At 50.5% G+C, this 10,596-nt stretch overlaps 1 protein-coding gene across 2 annotated transcripts; it reads right to left on the reverse strand.

Moving 5' to 3' along the window:
* Positions 1 to 1,772: 1,772 nt before the first annotated feature.
* Positions 1,773 to 10,490, reverse strand: LOC117002017 (multiple epidermal growth factor-like domains protein 11). Of its 2 annotated transcripts, XM_033070790.2 has the most exons (3): positions 10,351 to 10,490; positions 4,323 to 4,529; positions 1,773 to 4,094 (listed from the first exon to the last, which is right to left on the reverse strand). In XM_033070790.2, the coding sequence occupies exons 1-3, from the start codon at positions 10,481 to 10,483 to the stop codon at positions 3,934 to 3,936; spliced, it is 501 nt and encodes a 166-aa protein (XP_032926681.2). In that variant the 5' UTR covers positions 10,484 to 10,490; the 3' UTR covers positions 1,773 to 3,933. The 2 variants fall into 2 exon arrangements, with proteins under 2 accessions (XP_032926681.2, XP_042635583.1); XM_042779649.1 differs by lacking the exon at positions 10,351 to 10,490 and having other exon boundaries at positions 4,323 to 5,307.
* Between the last annotated feature and the right edge of the window lie 106 nt (positions 10,491 to 10,596).

The raw sequence follows: 10,596 nt of genomic DNA on the forward strand, positions 1-10,596 counted from the left end.
CTGTGTTGTTGGGTGCACTTCTTGGGAGAATTGGGATTTGTCCTTCCCTGAGAGCAGCTCTGAGATTCCTGGGGCTGCTGCAGTTCACAGCCAGGGCACTTTGGCAGCTTCAGGAAGCTCTGAAGCTTAGAAAATTCTGTGGGTTCACTCCACTCAAACCTCTGAATAACTTTTACAAACCTGTTTTTTTCCCCCCCATGTTACCATGAGGAAGAAAATCTGGAGGGAGATGAACTCCTGCCTTCTACAGCTTTGGATCCTGCTGGGGTGTCCTGATGAAGAGCCCAACAGGGCAGCACTGGTGGCCCTGGGGACAGCTCTGAGGGTGAGGTGTGAGCCCAGCCCCTCACTCGCTGCAGGAGCTGCTCTTGCAGCACATTCTCTGCCCCTACTGGAGCAGATTTTGGAATGAATCGATTTCCTGTGGCTGCCAAGTTCTAAATTTGTCAGCTGGAAATGCAGGATGAGTTTCACTCTGCTTCCTTTTCTCATTCCTATAAGCAGGTGACTCGACTCTGCTGTCACATCAGTCTGGATTTTGTGGGTTTTAGGCAAAACTCTTCCTCCTGCAGCAGATGGAATTGCAGTGCAGATGGTGGGAGCACAAACCACTGTGAGAAGCTGAGGAGTTCTAAAGCAAAACCCAGTGGGGTACAGAAAAGGAACTGCTCACCTGGGAAATCCTTTGCCTCCTCTTCTGGGGGTCTGTGCTGTGTTTTCCTAAGGATTGCAGGGCCCTGGCAGCACATGCTGGCCTGGGCTGGGTGGCACTCCTGGGACAGGAAGGTGCTTCCCAAGGTGTTTTGGGAGAGACAACGCAAGTCATTATTCCATCTGAATGCTTTCCAGTGGGGGATTGTCCTGTTCTGCTGCTGATTAATCATTCTGTTCCATAATTGGCACTACTTGTGTGCAGCTCCTCCCTGCTAAGGGGAGACAACTGATGGTAACAGACACTGCTTTGGGCCCTGGAAGGAGCTTTCTGAGATTCTGGGAATTCCATAGAATGCTTCAGAATGGGCTTTGCTTGCCAAAAATTTTTGCTGTCATCTTTATATTTGAAAGCCCCAACTTCTAACAATTATTCAGCAAGCATCAGTGGTTCCTGGCTTTGATGGGAGTTGAGATTCTGACTCTTAAGCAGAAAGGACATGGAATTGTTCTGATTTAAAGACATTTTTAATAACCTAGAATTACTTATTCTATAAATTCAGACCAGATGAATTTCCAGCCTTAAATAGCTTATTGAGTGTGGCTTGTCAAATAAGAAGATTACATGCTGGGCTTTAGTTAACAAGATTTTTAGAAATATGAAGCACAAATATTGAAAAGCTTCAGCACGCAGCAGTGGCTGTGTTGCCTGGCACTCACTAATTCTGAAGGTGTTTCTGCTGCAAATCTGTGTTTGTAATTTATTCACTGGGCTCCCTGGGAGCTGCTGGGTGACCATGGCTCCTGCAAAGGTCTGGGAAGCTGTGAGTGGCCCAGGGCAGTGTCACCACACATTGTCACACTTCCAGCTGGGACTGGGCATTGCCAGGAGTCTCACTGAGCTCAAACTGCTGAGGAACTGGGGGAAGGGTGAGCAGAGCCACTTACCTTTGGTTTACTCCAACTTGGAATGGCAGCACTGGGTTTTCTGAGCCAGTTCTGTCCCAGCCTGGTGCCTGGGGAGCTTTGGCTGAGGGGAGCAGCCACATCACCTGGAGAGCTTGGATCTGTGCAGGGCTGGAAGTTTTGCTCTGCAAATGAGTATGTTGGAGAACTACACATTGAGAGAAATTCAATTTATTTTGTACAAGGTAGGATACCTTTGCACAGTGAACAAATATATTACAAATCTGTCTTGCCTTAAAAAAGTATTGCCATTTTGGTGCCTGTTTCCTAAGCTAACGCTGATATACAAGAAGGTACCTTTTTTTTGTTGGTTTTGTTTTTTTTTTTTTTTTTTTTTTTTTTCCTGTTAGGCTCTATGCACATCATTGCATTTGGTTTCAAAATCCTGCTTTGAAAAAAACAAACCAAACAATTGAGCACATCTCTGCTCTTTGGAGTCTCATTGCAAACTACAGCAACACACAAACGTGGGTCAGGCCAGCAGCTCAGGCTGCTTGTGCTGGGTGCCAAGGTGGGTCATAACGAGAATATTCCTTATCCAACTGCCTTTCTCTTGATATTTTTGAGGTAAGTCCTTCCATTCATGAATGTAAAATATATTCCTACTGGGCCTACAAAAGAATTGCTTCCTTACATCTCAAATAAGGCTTTCCTGGAAAACAAAACTGCTATTGCTGCTCAGCCACGGCCCCATGCACACGTGCAGCACTCAGGAAACCTCGTGGGCAGGATCCTGCAGCTCAGCCAGCTCCTGCTCCCAGAGCTGGGGGTGTCCAGGCTCAGACTGGGGGTTCAGAGCCAGCCTGACCACCTGGAGAGTCCTGGCTCCAGGGGCAGAATTCCCAGAGCCAGGAGCTGTGATCCCAGGCATGTGGGCACATCCCACCACGGTGCCCCAAGGATCCGGGAGCATTCCCAGAGCTGGATCCAGCCCTGCCCCCAGGGCTCCTCTTGCCAGTCCCTGAGCCCAGCAGGTCACACTGGGACTGTGCTGTGAGCAAACCCACGGGGCTGGTGTCATCCTCTTCTGCTTCCATCAGACTGGCAATGTGCAACAGAATAGTTTTATATTTAAAAGGCAATCAACTTGCTACTTCCACGTTTGCCTAATAAAATTACATACTTAGAGTCAATACTACTTCATGCTCAAAATCTACAAGGAACTAACGGCAAGTACTCTACTTTCTAGGTCAATAGAGATTATAAATTAAAAAAAATATAATGGTGGCTCAGTCCAAAATTTTACCATAGGTCAGACCCTTGATAATTACTTCACAAACAGCTGCTGAAAAAGAAAACCCAGTTTCAGCTCCATTTAATGACATTTCAGGTAGAATCATCAACGGATAAAGTGGCACTACATGGTAATGCACATCAGATTAAGAGGTGTCATCAGTGGCATGCTGACAGTGAATGATGAGGAGATGGTTTGGGAAGATGGGAGAGAGAAGCCGGTGTGGCTCAGCTTTGAGAAAGGAAATGAAACCAGAGCTGGTCTGTGCAAACCTGCAGTGTCCCAGGGCAGAAATTGGAAGGGCAGCAGCTTAAACTGCCTGACAGATCTGCTGGACTTAACTACCAAAAGAGAAGCTGCATAAGGAAAATCAAAGCCTACCTGTGCCAATCAGCGTTAAAAGTGTGGTGAGATGGGTGTGAGACTCATTGTGGAAACTCCATTCATTAGCAAAGATCAGGGGACGTTTGGAAGGACATTAAAAACCACACAGAAAGTGTCTGTGTTAATATTCCCCAGCTCAAATTCTCTGGTACTGAATACAGAGATAACAATCTCAATGCTAATTACCAAGCATGATCTGCACAGGTTGCACATGGTGATGGCAGTAAATGAGCATTGCAGACAGTGAAATGACAGATTTCCCTGCTCTCATTCAGAAAAATGTCCATTCCCATGACAAAGATGAAAATAAATTCCAGCGTATTCCTCGTCACCTTGTTCCTATCAGTACAAGGTTTCTCGATGCAGTTGGTAGAAATGTACATCCTGAAGTCCTCTACTTAGCATGTTTTTGTGGTTTATTTTACAGCAAAGCCAGGGTTAGAACACGCCAGGGAGAGTTTTTGCCTGGAGCATGAAGACCTTCCTGGGGTGCTGTGCTCCAGTCCCACATGGAGGAGGCTCTCATTAGTTCCAGGTACCCATACAAAAATGTCTTTATAAATAACATCATGCAGCAGCAGTTGGCCCAAGCTGATGTCGTGTCAGGTCCTTGCCAGTCCACAGGAAAGGAAGGAGCAGCTTCTCCTCTGCTTCCTCCCAGTCAGTGTTGGCAGCAGTGCCCAGTGAGGTCCGTGCCTCTAGGACTGCTTGTCCCAGGAAGGGCCGTGGGTGGGGCTGTGCCGGACGGGCAGCAGGTCGTAGTGCCCGGGAATGTGGCTGTTCCTGGGCAGGTCGTACGGGTTCTGCAGGTAGCTGGCGCTCCGACTGCGGCCGTCTTGGACTATGCTGACTGTGGGCTCTGGGGGAGCAAGGACAACTGGGTTGTGATGACCAGCAGCAGTCCCAAAACTCCTGATGCTGTGGGTCCTTTCCAGCTCAGGACATCCCCCAGTGTGGCTCATCTCCCCAAACCAACACACCAACACTCAGGCCTTCCCCCTGCCAGTTTGTCCCTGTGCCACACCAAGCCCAGGATCCTTTCTCAAACCAGCACCTCCACCAACCCCCTGTGCCACCCACTGCTTACCAACTTCGTAGATGTTTTTGTTGGCTGTTGATGAAGTTGGCATTTCGGAATAGGGGGACTCCCTGTGACCAGGTGATTTCATTTCCACGTAGCTGCTCTCGGAGTGTTTGCAGGTTAGAATGGGGGGGTCTTTAATGGTGGCGTATGGGTTTTCACTGCTGTTCAGGGAACAAGTGCTGGAGCTGCACACGGATTCTTTCATATAATCTGCAAAACAAGAGTGGAGTGGGTGCGTTAGGGTCATTAGCTTAATTAGGTTAATTACAACTGAGCCTCTGCAGGAAGGCTGGGGGGGACAAGGGGACAGGGGATAAGGAAGATCCTTGAAGCCTCCAGCACAGACACCCGGTGCTTGTGCTCTGGGTGTTCCAGACCATTGCATCCATCACTCACTAGCAGGAAAGAAATGAAAACCTACTCAGTACTGAAGGTTTTCCTGTGGAAGGTTCTAGCTGTCATTTAGTGCAATACTCAGTTTGAGGTGGCAATCCTTTCCCTCCCTCCCCCTAATTCCTGTGGAGCCGTTTACCCCGCTCCGCCTGCCCCGCAGAGCCAGGCGTGGCTGTGAGCAGTGGCTCTGCAGGCAGGACCTGCTGCTGGGGCCTGGGGTGCTCAGCCAGCTGCAGGGTGAGTCCTGGGGCCTTGGTCACATCCAGTGCCCTGTGCTGGAGTGCACGACGTTGCCACAGGCTCTGAACTGCGCCAGTGCAGCCTCTGCATGTGCAGCCCCTGCCAGTTTTGGGGTTATCCAACATCCTACAATTGGGAACGCTTGGGTTTCCACAGAGGGGGACAAGCCTCCATCTGAGCCTGACTTTTGCTCTGCTTTTTTCCCCCCTTTGCTGTAGACATCTCCTGCTCCTCTCCCCTGGGCTGGAGAGGAGGTGACAGAGGCACTACATGGGGAGAACAAGGTTGGCATGAGAGCTGCCCTGTCGGTGACCCTGGCTGGGATAGGCCAGCCTGCTGCAAGGTACAGTGCCAGTCTTGCTTTAAAAACAAAAAACAATAGAGAATAAATAGGTCTTAACATTGACATTCAAGAACGTGCCATTGCTGCTGTGTGCATCCTGCTGGGCAGTGCCAGTAATTTAGAATTAGAGCGATGCAATGAAAGATGAGGCATTTTCTTGTGCTGGGTTACAGTACAAAGGCAGATCCTGGTATATATGAAATACTCCCGGTGAAATAGGGGGACTTGCAAAATAGCTGCAATCCCAGCTGCCCCCGCTGTCTAGTATGGGAGACAAAAAGAGAAATTCAGGTTAAGAAATAGACAGACAACACGACATCGCTTCTCCGCTCCAAACCTCGGCTCTGAGCCTGCCAGCCCCGTCCTGCTCCCTCACTGCCAGCTCTGTCACTGATTGTCCCTCCTCCAGCTCTGGCCTTGTGTCTGTGTGTGTATCTGTGTGTCTGTGTGTCCAGCTCCCCAGGTCCTGGTTCAGCCCTGAGGGAGGTGCCAGGTCGTGCTCTGCCAGCTGCAGCCGGGTGTTGCCTTTCTGGGCTCTGATTTCAGTGGTACCAACAAGTGTGGAGAGGCCTCAGCTCCCAGGGTCAGTGAGAGCAGCTTGCTGGGAAGCTCCACTGCACACAAATGGCTGGGACCATCAGGGATGGCAGAGGCCTGGCAACCTTTATTTAGTTAGAAACTCCTTGTCTGACATCAGCCTGGGTGGGATGAGCAGTGCCTTTGGTTCCAAGTGAAACACGCCTGGTTTGGTACATGACAGGAGATGGGAACCAAAGCAACACCAACATTCCCTGGCTGTTGGCTGCAGGGTTTGTCCCTCCAGTGTCACCAAGCTCAGCCCAGTACAAGCCCGTGGAAAACTGCCCCATCCCATTCTTCTACAGAGAGATGGAGCAACCCTGTGAGACCAGAGGTTTCTGCACATGAGTGAGCTCAGTGTTGGCTTTTGCTGTGTGTGTGACTTGAATCCAGGTGCCAGAGTCTGGGATCTGTTGGTGTTAGAGGTGAGGAAGCCATAGACAGACAAATGAAAGCTCAGCTCCACCTGCCAGCAAGTTACAGCTTCTGGTACCTACTATAGGAACCCAGAGCTCGTTAGGAGAGCCTGGGCAGCCTTGAATGAGCCAGCTCTGCATTCTGAGGGACATGAAGATTATCATAAACTTGCATCTCAAGCAGTGCTGCTGAGCAGATACCCACAGGGCAAAAGGCAGGATTCCCTCTGTGCCCCAAGACTCCCCTGCAAAGCATTCCCTGTCAGCACCACGGCTGGGAGGGAGCAAATCAAACCAGAGCTGGGTGTACATTCAGGAAATGTTGATGATAAAGGGCTGCTGGCTGCTACAGCAGAGCAGAGTGAGAATTCCTCCTGCAGAGCTGCAGCTGCAGGTGAATAGCTGTGTGGTTTGTTTATGGAATTGGGCAAATTGGAGCTGGCAAAGGCAAAAATCCCAGCACATCAGCTGTTTTATTTCATCCAGCTCAGCTACCTTTATCTCCCTAAGCTAAAATTCACCTGTACTGCAGTCAGGGCTGACATTACCTCCCAGGCAGGTGTCCCTCAGCCCTTCCCTTCCCAGGACCAGTTGGAAGAGACCAGTGAATACCACTCAGGCTGCCCAGACTTGTTTGGCCTCTCCCAGGAATTGCCTTTTCCCAGGAGATGTTGAGAAACAACGTGCCTGAGAGCCCTGACGTAAACAGGAGCTCTGTGTCTGCCTGGGATCAGACCTTTGCTTTGGACACAATATATTTTATGGAGCACCAGTGGATGTTTGGGATTCTGGGTTTCACCAGGGAGTCATTAGCCCTCAAGAAACATTATGTGCAAGATCATGGGGATTTAACTCTAAAGGCTGCAGCAGCAGCTGAGTTACTTTGTTATTAAGGTAATCTGGGGACAATTAAAAGTCTGGCATCAACTGTCAAATTTTGTTTCATGGATTAATTTAAGCAGAACAAATGTATTTAGAGATTCTCAGCCCATGGTGCTGCAGCCATGTGTGAGCCCTGGCTGTGCTGCCTTCTCATCCCTCCCTGCCACAAGGTCCAGTTCCCATGGAGGTGAAAGCTCTGCCACACAGTTCTGGGACTCACTGGAAGCACTCAATCAACTGGACTTCCCGAGAAATATTGGGAATATGCTCTAATTTTGAAGTCCCTGCCTTGTGTGTTGCCTGGATACCGATCACCAGACCTTTGGAGGGTTTATTTTTGTTAGCAGGGACTGGAAATGTCCCTCCCACAGATTGAGTTCCTCTCTTCTGCCCTGAATTTCCCCTGGCATGCTGCTGCCAAGCCTTGGATCCCCCAGGCCAGGTGAAGTGCTGAGGGGAGGTGCTGTGCCCTGCAGAAGGTGCTCTCCTGCTGGTTAACCCTTGCTGGGATGGAGTGCCTGTGCTGCCTGCTGTCCCTAAGCCAGCCTTGGCTGCTGCAGGGACAGTGACACAGTGAGGGCCCATTGCTGCTTCTCTGGGGGACACAGGAGTGGGGACACATCCTGTACAACATCCTGTACAACAACCAGGGGAACCATCTGAGCCCAGCCCTGCATCCCTGGCACCAGTGCTTCTCTCTGCTGGGATTTTCCTGGCTCTTCTGCAAAGTGTGGGTGTTTTTTCCTTAAAATGATCATGCCTGAGGTCACATCATTCCATAGGTACAGCAATATTCACTGAAACAACCAAACAAAGGACTCAGCTGAAGGGAGAAGCTCAGGAATGGTATCACTGAGCACCATGCACAGGGAAGGAACTGCTCAGAAGCCTGCTCTGAAAACCCTGCTGCCTGTTGAGCCCCTGTCACCAGGTGCCACAGGGCACTGTGACTGCCAGCCCCTCTCTGCTGCTGTCAGACACTGAGTTTTACACCTGGCAGTCCCAGATCTCTGTGCCTGACCCCTAGAGCTCCAGAGCAGCTCAGCCACCACACCCCTGGTGCCAGGGGCCACCCCTCTGCTGGTGCCCTGCCCTGGGCACAGCCCCAGCTCTGCTCTGCTCAGAGAGCTGGGGGAGCAGGAGGTGGCCCAGGTTTAACTCAGCCTCAAGCCCCCTGTGCCCCTCCCTGCAAGGCTCTGTGTGAGACCAACTGCAGGCCAGGCTGTCCCCAGTGAGACCACACTGGTGGGAAAAGCCATGGTTTCAAAGTGGATGAGAGTAGACAAAAACTGGGTACCTGCCTGCCAAGTCTTTTTGCTGACAGAATCCAATTGTTTGGAACTGGGAGTTTCTTCCTCTCCATTTTCTGAGGAATGTGGTGAGTCAGGGCCTGGCAGGGCAAGGAGAGCTCACTGAGCATTGGGCACATTCCCAGCTCCTCCTGGGAGGAGATTCCCCTGGGACTGGAGCTGCCACGGAGCCCTGGGGCTGCCTGAGGCCAGGAATTGCCTTCAGAGGGGCCTTGGGAACCTTCAGGCAGCTGCTCCTGGGAGCCCTCAGCTCCTGAGTGCCTGCAGGTGAGCTCCCAAACACACCTGGGAAGGCAGGTGTGTCCCCATGTCCCAGCACCCTGCCCCTGCCCATGCCCATGCCAGCCCTGCCAGTCTGGGGCAGCTGAGCAGCCACAGAGAATTCCAGCTCTGCCTTCTGAGCCTGATTTTTCAATTTATAAAGGGATAAACATGTAAAGGAAATGGTTCCGATCCTAAAAATTAAGAAAATATGTAGCATCTAAAAACGCATTTCACAGTTTGCTGTGACTGTGATTCTTTCTCTCTGCCCCCACTGGTCCCCCTCTGTGTGACTGTGCCTGTGGATGGGAGTTCCTGCTGCATGTGCTTAAGGCACCTTTAAACTTTGTAAACACAGTAATTTAGTTTAAACTAATGAAGTTAATAGCTCCATGTAAAGAGAACAACCAGCTCTATTATAATAAGATTTTCTATTTTGAAAAAGGAAATTATTTAAGTAGCTGAAACCAGTGGATTGAGTATTTTGTATATCATAAATCATATATATCATATAAATACAAAATCCATTTGATATTTTTGCTTTAGCTTTATCAACAAAGAGTTGGTCATGGATGCTTGGTTTCCTTTGGTTATTCTGTGTGGTAAGGTGATGTTCTAGCACATGTTGCATCCCTGTCTTTAGAGAACAGCAGCTACAAAGTGAATATTGATCTCTAGGCCTGGCTATAAGCTGGTTAATGCTTTTTATGTGGAATAGCTTTCGATATTCCCTGTTAGCTGGGACAGAGGTGTGGCCATGGCAGAGCAGGGGGGTCTGGCAGCAGCTGCTGTCCCCACACTGAGCCAGCACCAGCCCGAGGGCACTGCAGGGACAGGCTGTGGGGTGTTTCCCTCCTGGGTCACTGAGGGACATTCCCTTGGATTCTGATCCAGGACCTCAGCCTGACAGCTCCCTATTCCCCAGGAGACAGATTGCTTGCTCCATCTTCTGGAGCACAAGCTGAGTGTGCCAAACCCCAGCCAGGGGCAGTGGGAACCACCGTGCCAAGTGTTCCTGTGGCCCAGACTCACTGGGGTATCTCGAGTGTAAATGTGGAGGAAAAGTGAAACAAAAACCTCTGGGCCCTGTGCTCCTGACTGATCTGAGATCCTGCTTTAGACCTGCCCTGGAGTCAGTGCCCACAGCTGCTGGTGCCAGTGTGAGGGGACCTCCACCTCAGGGAAGGCTCTTCTCCAGCTCTGCTCTAAATCCCTCTCAGCAAAGGGCACGAGCTGGGGCAGTTTCTTTCCTAGGGGATTTCAGTGAGCTCAGCATGGCCAGGAGCCAAGAGCAGGGCAGCAGAACACTCTGCCACCAGCAGCTCCCCCAGAGCCCTTGCTGGTGGCCAGTGGGTCCTACCTGATGTGCCCTGGCCAGCTCCAGCTGCCCCTCCTGCCCTGAGCTGAGCCCTCCCTTTCACCCTGTGCTGCAGAGCCCGTGGCCCTGCAGAGCTTTGCATCCAGACTTGGTGGCCCAGGAGTGCTGGGAGCCAGGCAGGCAGCTGGTGTGGTGCTGGCTCTGTCCCTCCCTGCCAGGCTCCTATCTCACCTCTTCTAGGACACCCTCCTCACACCTGGGCAGGGTTCTGCAGCTCTGGATACCATACCTTTGAAGCTTTTTTCCATTATGTATGTGTTCTGACGTCTATCCATCCCACAAGCACCTGCATAAAAATGATATATAATGGAAAACAAATAAATATTTATGCAAATTGGATTGCTTTGACTACTGAGCAGCATATATTCTTCCCTCTAAATTGTACATCAAGGCCCTCATTTAGGAAGGCTCTTAAGCACATCCTCAGCTGTAAGCACACACTCAGCTCCAGCAGGGAGCCTGGAATTATGCATGT

Source organism: Catharus ustulatus, chromosome 12 (assembly GCF_009819885.2).
Source record: "Catharus ustulatus isolate bCatUst1 chromosome 12, bCatUst1.pri.v2, whole genome shotgun sequence".
In the NCBI taxonomy this organism is placed as follows: Eukaryota; Metazoa; Chordata; class Aves; order Passeriformes; family Turdidae; genus Catharus; species Catharus ustulatus.

Excerpts from the sequence above, each read along its gene's own strand:
- LOC117002017 (XM_042779649.1), bottom strand. The coding sequence starts at position 4,704 with ATGCAATGGTCTGGAACACCCAGAGCACAAGCACCGGGTGTCTGTGCT. Across the intron at positions 4,095-4,322 it reads CAAAAACATCTACGAAGTTG|AGCCCACAGTCAGCATAGTC; the intron begins GTAAGCAGTGGG and ends TTGCTCCCCCAG.